The sequence below is a fragment of the Eretmochelys imbricata genome, chromosome 6 (genome assembly GCF_965152235.1).
Source record: "Eretmochelys imbricata isolate rEreImb1 chromosome 6, rEreImb1.hap1, whole genome shotgun sequence".
Lineage (NCBI taxonomy): Eukaryota > Metazoa > Chordata > Testudines > Cheloniidae > Eretmochelys > Eretmochelys imbricata.
Genome location: NC_135577.1, coordinates 41,197,556 through 41,217,541, shown reverse-complemented (window position 1 = coordinate 41,217,541; position 19,986 = coordinate 41,197,556). Strand labels below are relative to the sequence as shown.

Genomic DNA, 19,986 nt, shown 5'->3' with positions numbered 1-19,986 from the left:
TTTCCTTCAAACAGTCCCAAGAAAACCCCTCACTCAGCCTATGTGCCTTGGCTGTTGATTGGCCTTGCCATGCACCCATTGCCTTGGGCAGTGGCTTCCTACTGTTGAAAGGTACTTAGCACACACATCAACTTTAATGAGATCTGTGATGCTCTCTCACATATGGTATTTGCAGAGCAACATCCTATAGATGCAGTTGTAGGTCCATAAGCTATTTCTAGGTCTCCTCTGTGACACTGTGGATATCATCCAATTCACCTCTCAATCTATATCTGGGGCACTGCGTTATGATGTGTTTCATGGTTTAGATGTTCTCACCAGAGTAGCGCAAAGGAAAGTCTTTCATTTTACACTTGTACATCAAGTAGCTGCATCTCCCATGGTTTGTTGGATGCAGTTCAGTGTGGTCCAAAGTCTGCGTGGCTGGTCAAAACTGGGAGGGTGGCTTGTCAGATCAGTAATAACCTGCTTGTTTGGAACGGTAGATGAGGTCCAGACATTTGCCATTCCCTGACCAGATCTAGAAACATGAAGTGGTCCTATGTTGTCTATAGTGGTTTTCGTGATTTCAGGCATTGTTGGGATATGTTAGCCATTATCTGCTGGATGAGAAGTTCAGGGTAGCCTTCGGTGAATTTAAATTCTCATGCTATGGCTATATCTTGATGGAAAGCAGGAGGTTTAATGTTGGCTAATACAGAAAGCCAGGGCAGAGGTGTTTATTTCTGTGACTGACTATAGATCAAAGACCCCTTTGATGGCAGCTATTAACACCTTCCATCACAATACATTTAGATTTCCATGTGAACTGTCTGCATTTAGAAAAAACACATCCCTGACTGACAAAAATTACACCGACAGAAGTACCAGTATGGACAGCGCTATGTGGGGGTGGATTAATTATGCTGGTGGGGGAGTTCTCTCCCATTGGCATAGAGTGGCTACATGGGAGATCTTACAGCAGCACAACTGCATCAATGCTACTGTAAGGTCTCTAGTGTAGACATAGCCTTAGACATCTGCAGCTGGCCTGTGACAGCTCACTCAGGCTTGCAAGGCTCAGGTAAGGGCCTGTTTAATTGTGGTGTAGACATTCGGACTCGGGCTGCAACCTCGGCTCTAGGACCCTCCCAGCTCGCAGCATCCAAAAGGCTAGGCTCCAGTCCAAGCCTGAATGTCTTCACTGCAATTAAACAGCCCCTTAGTCTGAGCCCTGTGAGCCTGAGTCAGCTGTCACAGGCAAGCCATGGGTTTTTAATTGCAGTGTAGATATATTCTAAGGCAGTGGCTCTCAACCTTTTCAGACTACTGTACCCCTTTCAGGAGTCTGATTTGTCTTGCATACCCCCAAGTTTCACCTCACTTAAACTACTTGCTTACAAAATCAGACATAAAAATACAAGTGTCACAGCACACTAGTACTGAAAAATTGCTTACTTTCTCATTTTTACCATATAATTATAAAATCAATTGCAATATAAATATTGTACTGACATTGCAGTGTATAGTATATAAAGCAGTATAAACAAGTCACTATGTGTATGAAATTTTAGTTTGGACTGACTTTGCTCATGGTTTTTAGGTAGCCTGTTATAAAACTAGGCAAATATCTAGATGAGTTGATGTATTCCCTGGAAGACCGCTGCATACCCCCAGCAGAGGCACCGACTTTCTGAGTTCCCGAACGGTGCTCAAGCCACTCCCCCACTCCACTTCTTCCCCCTTCTGTCCCAGCCCTGGTGCACCCACAGAGTTGGCGCCTATGCCCTGAAGGGTTTGTGTACCCCTGGTTGAGAACCACTGTTCTAAGGCACATTTGTGTACCAATAAGTTCTGTACCAATATAAAGACAACCAATGAAATCTTGATCTTGCTCAGGGCCTCTGGAGGCTACCATAATATAAATATTACTTAGAATTTAGTTTTTAAGGGATCAGGCTGTGGCTTTGCAATGAGACAGAGGTCAAACCTTATGCCCATGAAGAGCTACTCACTTAAAGAACCTTCATTGCCCAGAGTCTCAGTAAAGTCAATGGGACTCTGCAATGGTCCACCCCTGTGGATTCATGGCTGTGGCCTACATTACGATGATCAGTTTTAATTTATGAGCTATCTTTTATTTAAAATTAAAGCTTCCTATTCTGTTTATTAATACAGTAATTTCTGTAATTGGGTTATTTGGTTGAAATTTGTATTAACTCAGGCTCAGATAATTTCAGGGAGATTTGTTCAAACAAAAACATTGTACTCCTTTCTTGGGACCTTACTGAGGGCTGTTAGCAGAGCTGGAATCTACGCACAAGGAGCAGACAGGCTGAGGGATGGAGAGACTGGGTTTTATCATTCCCCACCCACCCACACTTCTGTAGATTATATCTGACGAAGTTGATACAGCATGAGGCTATATTAACTCTTCTACAGTCCCATCTGTGTAGGGGGAAATTCCCTTTAACAGGGACTTTAGGATAGTTTTGGCTTGAAGGAGCCCTTCTAGCATAGCTTTATTGGCGCTCTGCTGCCAGGGTGCAGAGGAAGGGAGTTTTCCTGGGTCTCTAGAGCCCCAATGCAGATACATAATAGCCCCTAAGCAGAGGGCAATGGGATTTGAAGGTGGAATTGTGGCTCATTCCATAAAGAGGTGGTGGGTGTGTGTGTGTCAGAGAAAGATGGAAACCTGCCAGGGAATAACCATCTAGTTCTCCTCCTACTATAGCTCATGGATTCTTCTGTCGAAGGGCCATTCAGGCCTAATGATGTATTTACTGGAACCACTAATCTGTTACACAATAATTAGAGGTATAGCTTATCAATACAAAAATATTACATGCACAAATCCAGACATACAGAGATATATCAGAAATCACCAAGACATGTGCATAACAAACATATGTACCCACGTGACCTTATTTTTACAAATTTAGTTTTTCTTTTCCCCTATTTCCTTCATTGTTTGTTTGTTTTTTCTTGTTGTGTCTTGTTTGCTTTTTTAAAAACATAAATACTTCGGGGCAGCGACTAAGGATAACGTTTTCAAAAGTGCTGAGGTAAGTTTGTGAGGAAGTCACTGGGACTTAAGCACCTAAATCATTTAAGTGTATTTGAAAATTTTACCCTATAGGTCTTATTTTTTTTCTAAAACACCTAGCACAATTTTGGATGCTGTAAAAATAATATTTTTTTTTAACATAGAGAAACAAAAATTACCTCTAACTGCTATCTTGATAAAAGGTTATTTGGAGTTTAAAAGCAGCACTTCTCATTAAAGTAATCAAATCTAATTGGTAGATTTATTGCAAAATAAATTATATCTACAATATATGCTTTATTTCTTCACATTTTACTAGAGTAAGTTCACAAATGTTTATAACAAAGTTCATATTGTTATTCACCCAGCTTTTGTGTATGCATAATATTGTTCAGCAAATAATCACCAAATTGTCACAATAGAAGTTAAAGAAAAAAGCCGTGAAAACCTTCTAATGGGCACATCTGTTTTTCTCTGCCAAAAGCATCAAAGGATAGAATCTTCTCCTTTCTCATTTTTTGCCATGTTCTGTTTATTTTGTGTGCGTGAGTTTTATCTGGATTAATTACATACACTAATATAATCAAACAAGCTATTTATGGGCCCAATTCGAAGAGGCACAGAGCACCCTACAACTAACATTAATTTTTGTGAGAGCTGAGGGCAGTGAAAAATTTCCAAGAGGTACTCAGCACCTCCCATGATCACACTCTTATCCCCAAACTAGTACTGTGTTTAGCCTTTATAATTGGGCCCCTCTTGCATCAGAGTCCATTAGCATGGATGCAGCTATCCACATTAGGGGATCATGATGCAGGATTGAGGTCTAGGTCTCTGAGCAGTAATGATAATGATTGTTATAGAAATTCCTATGAGAATTACATTTAGTTATCCTGGCACTGATTCTGTTTTACAAAGGGAGGGAAGGGATAAAGTTTATTTAGTCAGATAATAGAATAAACACAGAATAGGTCACTTAGTTGCATCTATAATGTGGGTTAGTTGAGAAATCTCAACATCTTAGTAGGGCAAATCTAAGTTTCAAAGATAATAGCTAAAATTATCAAAAGGTTTACATTTTTCCTCTCTGATACTACTTTACATTGAACAGAGAACTTCCATATTTAATTTTTTCCTACATACATATTCACTATTATGACAGGTTTCAGAGTAGCAGCCATGTTAGTCTGTATCCGCAAAAAGAAAAGGAGGACTTGTGGCACCTTAGAGACTAACAAATTTATTTGAGCATAAGCTTTTGTGAGCTACAGCTCACTTCAAATGCATCTAATGAAGTGAGCTGTAGCTCACGAAAGCTTATGCTCAAATAAATTTGTTAGTCTCTAAGGTGCCACAAGTCCTCCTTTTCTAGTCACTATTATGTTCCTCTTATACTTTAAAATGTAAATAATTATTTCTCTTACCTAGTCCTGTTTCTTTCATGACAGCATTTATGCTCAGATTTTGACACTGTGCTTTTGAAAGAATCTTTTTGTTTTCTGATATATGTAGTAGTTTCTCTTTCAAATGGAAAGGCTCTTCGGAAGTTGAAGCCCACGCTGTTTGACTTTCAACTTGATTTACTCTCAGCCAAGGACTGAGATCTGAAAAACTTAAGTATACTGGCGTTTTCTCAGTTTTTTTATCTGAAGTTGAAAGATCAAAGGATGACCTTCCACTTCGGTTTACTAAATCTCCAGATGTCCTTATGAGTAAAGAACATGATTCTTCCAGGCGACCTTCAGCAATTTTCTCTCCTGGAACTGTATTATTTAATGACTCTCTTTTCGCTCTTAACAATGTATTCTCTCGTGCATTATCATTAATCACAAGGGATTGTCCATCCTTCATTTTGGGTATCTGAAAATCATTTGTATGAACTTTTTCACAGGATATTTGTTTATCGGTGGTAATTTTGTTTATAACCATTTTTTTATGAATAATAGTCTGAGAAGTACATATATTTTCCGTGTTCAGAGGCAAAACAACATCTGTGCATGCATATGTATTTGTATCAGTTTCTGTCTGTCTAGAAATGTCCAGGTTATTTTGGTTGCTGTGCAGATCATTCAGATTTGTCCATTTATCTGCTTTTTCAGTACTTAATTTGAAATTCTCTAACAGAGACATATTAGTGTTATTTTCTTTTGTATTGTCCGTGTTCACACTTGCATTATCACAGAAAGTAGTAGGCAGAACTGGAGCATCACAAGTACTGTTCAGTGCACAGTTTCCATTAGTTGTGCTTGCACTGTCACTGTTGTGTTTTTCTTGAATATCTGTAAGAATCTGTTTAAATTGAAATATATCTGAGGATATGCCACTGGTGCTTCTATTTAACAGATGAAGTGGTTGTGTTTTGTCTTGTTTATTATCTAAGTAAATGTCATTAGACTCCTGTAAGTGGCATTTCTGAAACTTTGTATGACTACTTTCTGTAACCTGAGACGGGATGGCAAAATTAAATTCAGCCATGGTTTGGTGGTTGGCTGCAGTTCTTTCAGTTACAGGACTGTCTTCTATGCCAATAACCTGTCTGGATTCTTTGCTTGGTGCTTCATTTATAAAGACACCTTTGTCATCCTGTGTGGCATCTACCTTATCATTTGTATTATAAACTAATTCATTTGAAGCATTGCCAAATGTATGCTTGCTGGAGTCTGTCTGTTGACCTGCATCCATACTGCAGACACCAAATTCCTCAGTATTGTCAAAGAGCATCTTTCTTGTGTTCTCTGGGAGTTTTGCCAATGAACAAGATCTGTCCTGTGGCTTTAGTTCTGAACTTGCATTGTTTTTCTCCAAGAACATTTTGTCTGTTTTTCCTATATTTGCTGTCTTTTTGCACTCAGCAATACATTCTGCCACGGTCTGTCCTTGAATAATTAAATCAATATCTGTGCAGAGGGTTTTGCCTGGAGAAGCCTCCCTTTGCTTTTCTTCACAGTGGCTAGCAACGTTAAAATCATCCTTATAGTTTTCAAGAAGTCGTAAATCTATTAGGATGAAAATATTAGTGACAAAAACATCTGAATGTTAAATGTTTTGGTTTTTGCATAATGCAATTCACAAAGATGTATTGATATTTTCATTTATGTTCATTTTCCTCATACGTGAAATAGTTACAATTTTTTCTAAATATCAGAAAGTTCTAAATATCAGAGACAAATATTGTATTCATGTACTTTACAAAATATAATATTCAAACAGAACAATATACTTACATTTTTGCCTGTTTTAAAAAAAATGAAACTTAAGTATTCTATGACTTGGTTGTAATACTATCCTATTTGGTATTTGCCAGACTAGCTGATAATAGTCTCTGCAATTAAATTGCTTATAGCCACATATTTAGATATTTAACTTAAACAATTTCTTCAGATTTTTTTCATTCTACATTTAGCTTAAATAAAGTCACTAGTTTACTAGCGTAATTTTTCTCTTAATCCTGCTGATCTATAACTCATCAACCCTATTTACGGGACAGTGTTCATACCATAGGAACATGCCATCATTTTCGGGTGGCTAAACAATGAAGAAAAGCTACGGCATCTGATACTTACAGAAGCTGTTCACTGTAAGTATACTCCAATGCTATGAACATTTCTATTAGATAGCAAGAAAAAAGAAGATTCAATAAACCACCATATAGTTATGAAGCTCTTAAAGTTTTGACTTTCCATTGTTGTCATTTTGGAGGTTGGGCTTAGGTAAGTACCATTTCATGGGCAGGTTTAAAAAACTAAAACAAACAAAAAAAAGTTTTAGAGAACTCTATGAAGCATAAGTGTTTGTGGATGTGGCCTGCATGGAATAGTAATTATACCATTACATATTGAGCTATTGCAACCCTATCTCCTGCAAGCGTGTACAGATAGAAGGGAAGAGTGTCTCCCTCCTTATGCTCCTATACTAGTGCTGGGGATAAGCAAGTTTCTCCAAACCTATCCTCACATCGGCACAGAAAAAACACTGCACCACAAGGGATGGTGGAGCATGCAAATCATGCTTGAGTGAGGAAAGCAGCTCTAGGAAGGATTGTGCCTATACTCAGAGCTTTGTGTACTTTACACAAAGTGGCACCTACTGACACCAAGAATTTCATTAATTTATATGAGAATATTTGATTTTGGGCGCTGAATCTCTCTCATCATATCGTGTATTTGAGTATTTATACCTTTGGCAACAATGTGATATGTCGCTTCAGTGCATCCAGTTCCATTACTTTGTTCGGTCTGTACTTTATCAATGTCTGAAGAGCAGCCTACAATATTTTTTACTTCAATGTCATCGTCTTGTCCAGGACCAGAAATACTATCATTTTGGATTGTAGATTGTGTACACTCATTTTCTTTCAGACTAGTCTGTCATAAAATGGAAGATATAGTTAATTTATTAATTAGAGATAAAATATATTCAGGTTACTTATTAAAGTTTCAGATTAGATTTAACAGGAAGGACCTGATTCACTCTTTTACTACACCGCTGTAAATCAGGAGTCATTCTTTTGAAATTAAATTAAATTTCTTTTCTTACATATAGCAGTGTATTGGGCCCACAAGCTATATTCAGCAGGCAAGTTATTTGACTACTGGGCTTTTCAGATAGATAACTCTGCATGATGTAAATATTAGAAGAATTTTCAAAGGAAGAAGTGTGAATAAAATTTGCGGACTTGGTCACTAAAGAGGACAGAGCTTCATCAGACGATCCCAAATGACCTGTCCAATAATAAACAAAGGCAGAAAAAGACGACTGAAGAGAGCAGGCAATTGCTAATTACACAAACACTTTTTCTTCACAAACCATTTGCTTTCTTTGTAAGTCTCCTTTTGTCCCTGAAAAAGTGATAGACATTTCTATTTACTTTTTTCTATAGGCTAGAGCCACAACTCCATTGACTTTTTCCATCTCGGGGTCTGATATCTTGTTTTTCCTCCATTACTATGGATTTGTTTGACGTCTCCTCTCCTTCTTCGCACATTGCCTGTCTCTCCCTCTATTACTCCAGTTTGTTGCATCTTTTCCTCCCATTCCCAGTATAGCCAAACTCAAACATTCAGAAATCATGAGTCAGGCTCCAAAAGTCATGAAAAAGGCTTTAAAATCACAAGTTGGGGGGGGAACGGCATTGTATTTTTTTATTTGCCTCTTGGTTTTGGAGACATTAGGGTGCACTTCTGTCACATTTTTAAACTTTTCTCATCAACCATGAGAGTGAGAAATACTTTCTTTTTAATGAAAGGGAAGGTTACTTCCACTGTGCAGTAACTGGAGTTCTTGGAGATGTGTGTCCGGGTGGGTGTTCCACTTCAGGTGTGCTCAGACCACATGTGCCTTTAATCAGAGATTTTTGGTAGTAATGCCGTTCAGCCTGCACCTGTGCCCCAGTCCAAGGCTATATAAGGCTGCATAGGTGAACAGCCCTTAATTCCTTTTCTACTTCATAGTCGCCAGAGACAACTCCAAAGCAAAGGAAAAGGAGGGCAAGCAGTGGGGCACCCTAAGAGGGACACATCTCAAAGAACTCCAGTTACTGCACAAGGTGAGTAACCGCCTCCTCTTCAAGTATATCTATGGGAGCTCCACTTCAGGTGACCTACTGAGCAGAACCCTCAGCTGGAGGGGAGGCTGCAGAGCCCAGTCCAAGACTGTGTTTCCAACAGCTGCCTCTGATCTAGAAGACTTGATCACTGCCTAATGTTTGGAAAAGATGTGTGTGGAGCATGAACGATGGGTATCATAGGCTGGAGAGGCTGTGCGTCCCCAAACAGCCAGGCGTAGCTCCGCCCACACGCTGTCCCTAGACCCCCACCCCTCCTGCTTCCGGCTCCGTGCAGCTGGAGTCCAGTTTCCCTGTGGGGTAGTCCCAGCTTGGACCGTGCCACCCGGCTTCCCATCACTCTGGGGCTGCGCCACCCGTCCTCCCCGTGCTCCAGGGAGGTAGCCTGGGGCAGGGGCCTGGCGGCTCTGGTGGTGGGGGCTCTGGTGTGGGGCATGGAAAGGAAGGGGCCTTGGGTGGAAGGTGCAGGGCTGGGAGCTAGCCTACCTCACCCAGTGGTTCACATGCTACCTGTGGTGTGGAGGTCCAAGTGGTGCCTTAGAAATGTCCAGAATATGAACACTCTTGAGTAAAGCCATAGATATAGACAGAGATATCATGGAATGAGCCAACACCCCAGGAAGAAACTGTATGTCTGCAATTTTATAGCTCAATATAATGCAATCAGAAATCTACCTGTAGAGTCTCTGGGTGGAAATCTATGAATGTTTAGACCTATCTGCAATGGACACAGTCTGGATAATTTTCTACATCATTTAGTTCTGTCCAAATAAAAATTTAAAGCTCTCCTAACATCTCTTCTGTAGACTGGTGTGGCTCTAGGAAAATAAATGGATAACTTGGTTGATGTAAAACTTGGACAACACCTTGGATGAAAATTTAGGGTGTGGACATAATGAAACTTTGTTCGTGAAAAATATTGTAAATGGATGCTCCAAAATCAGAGCCTCTCTTTTCCCAACCCTTCAAGCAGAGGTGCTACCCGCCAGAAAGGCCATCTTCTAAGATCAATTAATGAGAAAAGAAGTAGCCATTGGCTCAAAAAGAGGGACACATAAAACATCTAAGTACTAAATTCAAATCTCAAATCAGAATACGCCCCTTAACTTGGGGGAAAAGGTTCCTCCAGTCCTCTGAGAAACCTCATAGTTGTGGGTTGAGCAAAAACTGAGACTCTCAACCGGGAATGAAAAGCTGTTTTAGCTGCCAGGTGGACCCTGATAGAGCTCCATAGATAATGCTGTCTTTTTCAGCTCTAGGAGGTAATCTAGAACAACTGAGAGTGAAGAGTGAGCAGATGAAATACATGTCTGGATATGCCAAAGGCTGAACCTTTTCCACCTGCGGAGGTAAGTATATCTCATGGAATCTTTTCTACTGTTCAGTAACACCTGTTGTACCTTGTCAGAACAAGTACACTCTATTCCCATGAGCCATCAAGGGGTCAAGTTTTAAGACACAGAATCTTCAGGTTGGGGTGAAGAATCCAATTGGATCTTGGGAAAGAAGATAAGGAATGGATGGAAGGCTAATTGCCTGACAAATGGCTAAGTGAATCACGTAAGGATACCATATATGTCTGGGCCACACTGGAACTATTAATAGGATCCTGGGTTTGTCCTGCTTGATTTTATTTATCATTTTCAGAAATGGGGGTTGGAGGAAGTACATATAGCAAGCCTCTTGTCCGTGGAACAAGGAATGTCTCGTAAAGAGAGAGGGCCTAAGACCCTCCTTAAGCAAAAGTGTTCGCATTTCAAGTTGTTGGTAACAGTATCAGAGGTCTATTTCTGGTACTCCTTAACTCAGAAAGATTTCACTGAGAATCTAAGAATCCAAATCCGAAACGTAGTCCTGGGAGAAGTGCCTGCTGAGATTGTTGGCTATTCTGTTTTGTATCCTTGGGAGGTAAGCTGCTGAGATAAGGTTGAAATTGGCTGTGCACCAGTTCCAGAGCTTTTTTGCTTTGGCGCACATGGAAGAAGAGCTGACTCTTCCTTGTCAGCTGATACAGAACATGCATGTTCTGTTGTCCATCAGGACCTTTATGGACCTATTTCTGATTAAAGGCAAAAGGATACAGACATTCCTGACTGCCCACAACCCAAGTAGGTTGGTGTGTAGTCATGTCTCTTGGGCAGACCACTTGCCCTGAGTTGTGTGGGTCCCCAAATGCACCCCCCACTCATCAGAGATGCATGTGTCTTGGTGACAGAAGGGAGGAGGTAGAACAAATGGAATCCCCGCACAGACATTGTCATGGTCTTTCCACTGGTTGAGAGAATCTTGTACTTGAGGAGAGACTGACATGACACCAACTTGGTCAGGGTGTGGTTTGTTTGTTGTTGTTTTTTTTGTTTTGTTTTTTGGAGTATAAACAGTCCCTGAGCTAGCTCTGGAAACATTGACGGCAGAGCCTGTCATGTTGCATCACAAAGGTGCAAGTTGCCACGTGTCCGAGCAGTTGAAGACAATTTCTTATAGATGTCTGTGGACTGATTTGAATCTTTGAGGTGAGATTTGTTATCAAGAATTTGTTGGAGGGAAGATAAGCCCTGGCTGATATCACATCTAAGGAGGCTCCTATGAACTCTATTGTTTGTACCAGGCTTAAAGTTGATTTCTCGATATTGAGCTGCAAACCTAGCTTGTGGAACAGGAACCCTGACATCTTTGTGGTGGTGAAAACCTCATCGATCCTTGAGTAGCCAGTCATCAAGGTACAAGAAAATAATTGCCAAACATTAAAAGGTAAGCTGCAACCACTACCAATATTTTTGAGAACACTCTTGGGTCAGACAAAAGGCCAAAGGGAAGTGATCCTGACTTATGAAAAACCACAGGAATCGTTTGTGAGACAGGTGAATTGCAGTTTGAAAGTAGGCATCCTGAAGGTCAAGAGCTAAAATCCAACCCCCTAGTTCCAACGATGGAATATAGCTGCAAGAGTCAACATTCTGAATGTTTGTGATTTCACAAAATTGTTTAGGAGTCTTTAAATCTAAGATCAGCCTCCATCCCATGTTCATCTTTGGGGCCAGAAAGCAACTGGAGTAAAAGCCCCTCCCTCTGTGCTGAACTGGAACTGATTCTATGCACAGAAGGTTGTCAATTTCCTGCCTTAAGCGGTCGGTACTCATGAGAGAGGTCCCTGAAGAAAGGGGGATGGGTAGCAGGCAGTGAAGTAAAATGGATGTAGTACCCCAATCTGATAACCTACAGCACCCATTTGTCTGAAGTAATTCTCTCCCATGCGGATTCAAAGTGAGAGAGATGGTTGCCATAGTGTGGGAGGTGGGTGGAATGGTGTAGATGCAACTCCATTTTGTGGGGTTCTTTTGGGCCCTCGACCAGCTCATCAAACCCAATGCTTAAAGGATGGTAGGAGCTCAGTAGTGGATACAGAAGATGTAGATGCTTTCTTCCTCTGAATTCTTTATTTCTGTCTGGGCAATTCATAAAGTCTCTGGAATCCTGAGTATGGAATGGGGCAAGATCTTTATGCCATTTGGGATCTGCTGAACTTTCATTTGCTTGTAGGCATGCAAATCCCAAGGAATCTCAATGTATCCTTAAAGGTGTGCAACCATTCATCAGTGGCTTCAGCGAACGGTTTGAGACCATCGAAGAGAAGGTGCTCAGATGTCCCCTGGGAATTCAGCCAGCTGGAGCTGGACTGAGCAGCAGTGTAGGCCATGTCAAATGAGGCCTGCAAAGATGTTCTAGCTAATAGTTGGCTCTCATAGATAATAGCCTGAAACAGCTCTCACTGTTTAGCCAACTCAATAAAGGTGATAAATTTGGCATAATTTGAGCGATTGTGCTTTGTCTTGACAGCTTGATAATTTGTGATCCTAAATTGAAGAGTCAAGTAGGCCTTGCTGCCAAATAGATGGACATTTTTGATCCGTATTATAGGGCATGGCTTTCATGTGGTATTGTCTGTCATATTCATTGTCTCCACAACCAGGAAGTTTGGTGTTGGATGGGTGAACAAAAATCTGTAGTCCTTAACTGGGATGTAATATCACAGGGGTATGCCAGATGGATTTGGTGGGACTCAACAGGGCCTCACTGATAGGCAGGGCAACTCGGGTAGAGGGAATCCAGTGAAGGATATCCAGGAGCTTATGCTGCAACTCTGACCTCTTCCAAGGGAATCTTTAGGGAATTTGCAATGCATTTCATTACTTCAAACACTTCCAGTAGTTAATCAGCTGTAGAAGATGAAGAAATATTTATTTGCAGAGTAGCACCTTTATCTGCCCTGGCTCGCTGGACTCTGGTGCCTGAGGTAGTGGAGGAGGGATAGGTGGAGTAGGAGAAAGTGGGGACTACAGAGGGAGACACGAGAGAGTAGGGGCATGGGAAATTTATCAATATGCAGCCCAAGGATCCCGGTATGGTTCCGAATATGGTTACTAGAGGCAATGTGAAAGGCACTGGTGTTCAAACCAGGCTGGGGGGCGGGGGGGGCAGGCTTGTCTTTGATGGAACTTCCCCTTTTCTCTAAAGTGTCAGGAGGGAATTCCCCTATCTGATGAGTAGGGGAATCTTGGACTGATATGGATCCCATATGGACTAACCTGCTAGTTACCCAAACACACACACTTACTTAACTACTGGTCTGGACTGCCCCCTAGCTTGCTTTGGCCATCGGGAATTAAAGCACCCTATGAAGCCTGGAGAGGTTGGCATACTCTGCAGAAAGAGTTATCTTGAAGGGGGAAGGTCCACCCCATAAAAATGGGAAGGGATGAAACCCATCTGAAACTAGTACCATTTCTGGACTGATCGGAAAGGCTGTGTAATGGGAAGCGAAAGTGTGGAGTGATGACCAAGTCACTGCTTTACAAATGTCTAGAATCGGCACTTGTGTCAGGAAAGCTGCAGAAGATGCCTGCGCTCTAGTAGAATGTTCCAACGCTCTACCTGGTAGGATGGTATTAGCTAGCTAGTGAATAAGTGAATGACCAAAGAGATCCAGGAAGAGATTCTCTGAGTGGAAACTGATTGGCCCTTAGCTCTCTAACCACTACAGACAGTTACGTAGAGGATCTGAAAGATTTAGTATGCTTCAGGTAGAACACTAAAGCCCTTCTGACAACTGACAAGTGAAGCTTTCCCTCATCCCTATGTGTATGGGGTTTCAGAAAAAAATGAATAGATTGCTTGGTTAACATAAAAATTGGAGACTACTTTTGTAAGAAATTTCAGTGAAGAGTGACTATAAACTTTATCTTTCTGGAAAACTGTATAGAGAGGTTCTGACACCAGAGTTCTCAACTCACCTGCCCTTCTGGCTGAGGTAGCTGCCATTATAAAAATGCCACCTTCATAGAGAGGTGAAGAAGGGAGCAAGTTGGAAGGAGTCTGAAAGGATGTCCCATCAATTTTGCTAGTACTCAGTTCCAATCCCAAGGAGGGATTGGGTCTTATACTTGAGGCTACTATCTGGCCAAACCCTTTAGGAATTGGGCGATGACGGAGTTGGGGGAAAAAAAGGATCTATTATCCACCCACATGTGGAAGGTTGAAATAGCTGCCAGGTGCACCCTTAGAGAGCTAATAGCCAAATGCTGTTTTAGATTTAGAAGAGTCTAGTATGAGGTCCAGGGTGCTCGTTCTGGAGATACACATTTCCTCCGAGATCAAATAGAGAAGTGCTTCCACTTAACTAGGTATTTCTAGTTGAGGGTTTTCTGCTATTCAGAAGCATGTTTTGAATGTCTTTGGAGCAGGACTTTTCTGTGGGCATCAACCATGAAGCATCCATACTGTTGGATGGAGAGTTTGGAGGTTGGGATGAAGCAGGCACCCTTGGTCCCAGGACATTGTCTGGGTCCAACAGGAGGGACAGAAGTAGCTTGACCAACAGGAAAAACCTACTATATGCTCAGTAAATTTCAGACTGTTCTTGGATCATTATGTTGGAGAAATGATTGAATAGAGCAAAACAAGTTTAAATTGTTTAGATTAAGTGGAATGCACAGCAGGACTGCAAACGTTGCCAAAGCATCTTTTCTTCACTGATATATTTACAAGAAATAAAAGGTTTTGCAACCATTAAATGCTCCTTATTTTTATCAGCAGATTTTCCTCTTGCTCAGTATGTTGATCTTTCTGAGGAAGGTGGCAGTCTTGGAGATGACCATAAGCTTCTTTAAGTGATACCAGCACATTTTTAATAGTATCCATTTCTCTTCTTAAGTCTTCCTCCTGTAATCATTGAAGGGTCACAGAACAAGTGAACATACCAATATTTTTGCATATGGAAACCCAAAAGATAATTTTTACAGATCTATCAACAGTTTCTCAAATTAAGATAAACTATAATAAAAAAGTAAAACATCTGAAACCTCACAATAGAAGTAAATGACAAGACAGGTGTCTCTGAATGCTATAACCCAAACCAGTCAATTTTCTTATCCCCTTCACTCAGGGTATGTCTACACTGGAATAAAAGATTCACAGCATGGTCATGGCTGGCCTAGGGCAGCTGATTCAGACTCATGGAGCTAGAAATTGCTTTTAGACATTTGGGATCGGGCTGGAGCCTGAGCACTGGGAGCCTCCCTCCCCCCCCGCCGATCACAAGGTCCCACAGCTCACGGTCCAGCCCAAGCCCAGACATCCACACAGCCATTTTACTGCCTGAGTGCCCCACATGCCTGAGTCAGCTGACCCAGGTCAGCCCAGGTATTTAATTGCTGAGCAGACATACACTCAACACACAGATTTTAGACACATTTCCATCATCTCTTACCCTCTTCTTTCTCTAGCTTGGGTTTTGGTCACCATTTATTCCATTTTGTAAGGCTCAAATGCATGGACAGTGGTAACTGTGTTTGTTAGGTTTCAGAGTGGTAGCCATGTTAGTCTGTATCAGCAAAAACAATGAGGAGTCATTGTGGCACCTTAGAGACTAACAAATTTATTTGGGCATAAGCTTTTGTGGGCTAAAACCCACTTCATCAGATGCATAGAGTGAAAAATACAGTAAGCAGAATATATATTCTAGCACATGAAAAGATGGGAGTTGCCTTACCAAGTGGGGGGTGCTAATGAGCCAATTCAATTAAGGTGGAAGTGGCTTATTCTGAACAGTTGGGGTGAATACCAAGGGAGGGAAAATTACTTGGTTAGAGTCTGTCTTTTATTCCACCCTAAAGTGGAATGGAGGTTACCTACCTGTAAGAGTTCTTCAAGAAGGGCCATATATATTGATCAAGGGAAAGCCAGGATAGAACTATAAAAAAGACTGTTGATGGTTTGCCATGTTTTCATAAATACCTTGAAAACATGAAAAGTTTATTATCTTACCCCAAATTATTTCTCTTCCTCATTTGTATGTATAATATCTCATATTATAATTGATTTGTTATTGCAAATTTACTGCAAAGTTGCTGTTACTGAGTTTTTTTAGAAGCCATTGAATATTTGATTAAAAATACATAAAGAAGTACCACTAAAAACAAATATGGAAGGTAGGTCAGTATTTAAACTGATTGATCTGGATAAAGTTTCATAATTTCAATTTATAGGGGGTTACACTAGACTTTTATAATTTCATGTATAATTTATAAATGATTTTTTTGATGCACAGGAATACAATCTAGAAAATGTAAATGGTATATTTTGTAATAGTTTAGGTACTAGGACAAGGTTTTGTAATAGAAATATAATTCAGCCAATGTAAATGCAAAATACATTAGTGCAGTGGTCCTCAACCAAGAGTCTGGTTGGGACCAGGGTCCCATGTCCTGCTACCCAGTACTGAGGCCTAAGCAACTTAGCTTCGCGGGGTCCCCTGTGGCATAGGGCTTGGGCAATTGCCCTGCTTGCTACCCCCTAATGCTGGCTCTGGCTTTTATATACAGAAAAATAATTGTTGTGGCATAGGTGGGCCATGGAATTTTTATCGCATGTTGGGGAGGCCTCAAAAAGAAAAAGGTTGAGAACCCCTGGTATTCGTGCATGCTAAGCAGGAGTGGTTCTACCAATTTTGCCACCCCAAGCAGTCGCTGCCAAATTGCTGCTGCCATGGTGGGAAGAGTGGTGGAGCTGCTGCCAAATTGCTGCAGCATTCTGAATGCTGCCCCAAGCACCTGCTTGGAAAGCTGGTGCGTGGAGCTGGCCCTGATGCTAAGGAAACATCTGGATACCTCAGATGTAAGCAGTGATTGACAAAAGCATAAGTCTGGAACTACATCTAAGTGCTAAGGTTAAATTAAAAAACAAACAAAACAAAAGCCTCCATTTGGCCTGTGTGATGTAGGCCCAAAAGAGATGGATGCCCAGCCTTCTAAAATGCAGAAGTCAAATGGAGTTTCTACTAAATCTACCTTTTAAAATATTTTTTGACACAGATTTGCAGTGTCCAGGAAAGAAAATATTTTCTTTTTCATACATTATTTTTGCAAAATTTTCATGGGTTTTAGGAATTATTTGAAATGTCTGACTATTTCAAAACCCTTTTAATATACTGACAATTAATTTATTAAACTTACATCTTTTTTCCAAGTTCTTAGTGCTTTCTCATGCTCATTCTGAAGATTAAGGAACTTTTCTTCATTTTCTTTTGCCTTCTCCCTTTGCAGCTCATTATCTCTTTCAAGGGTCTGCAATAAAATTAATTATCCAAAAAATAATCAATATCACATTAATGAATTTTGATGTGTTTTATGTTGCTTGGACCTTTGCTTCTAACATGCTGAAAGTGCCATACAGATCAGTGATAATGTGCTCACTCAACAATAATTTTCATAAATTAACAGAAAGGTGCTTATAGTTTAGCTAACAGGAAACAGGGGGAGGTTATGAAAAAGAAATGGCTATAAAAGGGTATAAAAACACTTGCCATTATTCAGTTTCACTGCATAAGTTTTAATGTGCTGAAAAAGTAATATGAAGTGTAGAGCTGAGAAATATGAAATGTAGCACAATCAAATCCCAGTGTACTTAAAGAAAAAGCTACAATATAACCAAAGAAAATTTTTGTCTTTTGTTATCACAGCATATACTCAAACTTGCTTAATAACCTTTTCTATAATTTGCATGGTTTAATTTAAAATTGTAAAACACATCTGTTGGTATGTCAAATATTTAGTGTATGTCCGATTGCCCTTTAATTTATTTTTATTGGTTTACTGAAATTGAATAAAAGTGCTTTAAAAATAATAGGAATATGCTATTAAGTTTTTTTTATGCTGTCATAATTGTGCTTCTAATGTTTCTGGGCTTACTCAGTGTCAACTTTACTGTCATATTGATAAATTAAAAGCAAGCTCATGTAAATCAACAGTAACAGTTCACACATCTCTCTAGTACTGCTGGTATTTTATCCTATCATTTTTATAACAAAGTGCAGAAGATAAAAGACTTACAGTATCTATTACCTTCTATAAAGATGATACAAACACATTTTCAAATGTAAATACAGTTTTAATGCATGTAACTACATGATCAACTGTATTTATAAGATTTTGCTGTGATTCTTTGAAACCACTTCTGTAAAAGTCAGATATAAAACAGTCTTCAAAGGAATTCTTTTCTACTTCACTTATAACTACAAAAACATTACCTTTTGATTTACTTAATAATCTTAACATGCCTATACTCACTGTCTAGTTAATGTAGCCACACTATAAAATATTTGGAGAATGAATATAATATACAACATTTAAAAACCTACAGTAGTTCATTCCTACATGTATGGAGAAGCTTACTTCATGATCTGTGGGGGGGGGAAATATACTAACTCCCACCTAATTAAATAAGAGAAAATAAGCAGTACATTGTGCTGAATAATGATGATATAATACAATCTTATATTTATAGAACACCTTTCATCCCATAGCACTATACAAAACTATAAGCCTGATCCAACATCCACTGAATTTGGTAGAAGGTTTTCCATTGACTTCAATAGGCGGTGGGTCAGACCCTATATACCTTGGGATCATATCATCAACAGCTGACATACAACCTCCTTTGGGGTGGATCACAAAATATCTTAGGACAAAGTGAAAAAAATATATAAATCTGAAACAGAGAGGATTTTTTTGGTGGGCAGTGTAGCGAAGCCTCATTGGCATGGCACCTCCTGCTGGTCGTCCTGGGAATTAGCTCTTTTTCAGCCTTGGAGTGCCCTCTGATGGCTGGTGGCACACCTGCCTCAAGCCCCGTGTCCCTCCCGGTGCCCCTTTACCTCGGGGTTCTGCCCCCAGCAGTACCCCCTTACTCTGGGTTTCCCATCCCAGGGGAACATCCAACCCTCTAGGCCCACCTTGCCCCAGTGGCTACTGCCAGTCATCATCTAGCCCCCTTTCCCTGGGGCAGACTGCCGTCTCATCACTGGCAAGGGGTTAGGACCAGCTGCCTCTGCCTATTCCCAGGCTGCGCCGCTGTAGCCCTACTACCTTTGTAGGCCTTCTCCAAGGCCTGCAGCCTAGGGGTTTACCAGGCTGGAGCTCCCCTTGCGCTTCCCCAACACTGCTCTGTTTCAGGTACCTTCCTCTCAGGCAGCTAGCCCTTCCCACTCCAGGGCTAGAGTGTGACTCCCCAGCTCCTGGCCCCCAGCCTTCTTATCAGGGCCAGCTTGGCCCAGATTGAGCTGGCCACACCTGTGGTCAGCTACTCCCTGAGGTGTTCTCACTCCTTTTCCCAGCTGCAGCCCTCTCCAGGACTGCTTTTAACCCCTGTTCTATTGGAGTGGGGCAGCTGTCCCACGACAGGCAGGATGTATGGTAATTATTCATATTGGAATTTGGCTAGGACACTGGCATTTTGAAGCATTTAGGTTTTCCTTGGAAGCTTCCATTCCTCCTGCAAACAAGGCCTTATCCTGCTTAACATATGAGATCATTTCTGAGGTGCTGCCAAATACTGGCATCCTTCAGTTCTGTAATGGACTTATCTTGCTAACACAGCAGTACTAATGTACTGCAAAACACACTACCTGAAGTAGCTTATTGCAATTAAATATAAAGTCTGCAGGACAGCAAAAAAATTACATCAACCGCTGAACAACAATGTAACACACATTGTTAAACCCTGAAGTCCCATGGTTCAATAGGAAGCCTAAATATCATAACTATAAGTATATTTTTTCTTCTTTATCTGAGAAACACACAGCACCAACATCTTGATTTAATTATTATCTTGTTAAAAGAAGTGTTCTAGCATAGTGGCTCTCAATCTTTCCAAACTATTGTACCCCTTTCAGGAATCTGATTTCTCTTGCACACCCCCAAGTTTCACCTCACTTAAAAACTATTTGCTTACAAAATCAGACATAAGAATACGAAAGTGTCACAGCACACTTACTGAAAAATTGCTTACTTTCTTCTTTATCATATAATTATAAAATAAATCAATTGGAATATAAATATTGTAC

At 40.5% G+C, this 19,986-nt stretch overlaps 1 protein-coding gene across 1 annotated transcript in view; it reads right to left on the bottom strand.

Annotated features, from left to right (window-relative positions):
* CCDC73 (coiled-coil domain containing 73) overlaps positions 1-19,986 on the bottom strand; it is a 136,711-nt gene that overhangs the window by 17,446 nt on the left and 99,279 nt on the right. The window contains exons 12-16 of the mRNA XM_077819960.1: positions 17,099-17,209; positions 14,684-14,807; positions 8,153-8,226; positions 7,203-7,389; positions 4,450-6,021 (exon numbers count right to left, since the gene is read on the bottom strand). Coding sequence (XP_077676086.1) covers positions 4,450-6,021; positions 7,203-7,389; positions 8,153-8,226; positions 14,684-14,807; positions 17,099-17,209 — 2,068 coding nt within the window. The remainder of the gene's footprint in view (positions 1-4,449; positions 6,022-7,202; positions 7,390-8,152; positions 8,227-14,683; positions 14,808-17,098; positions 17,210-19,986) is intronic.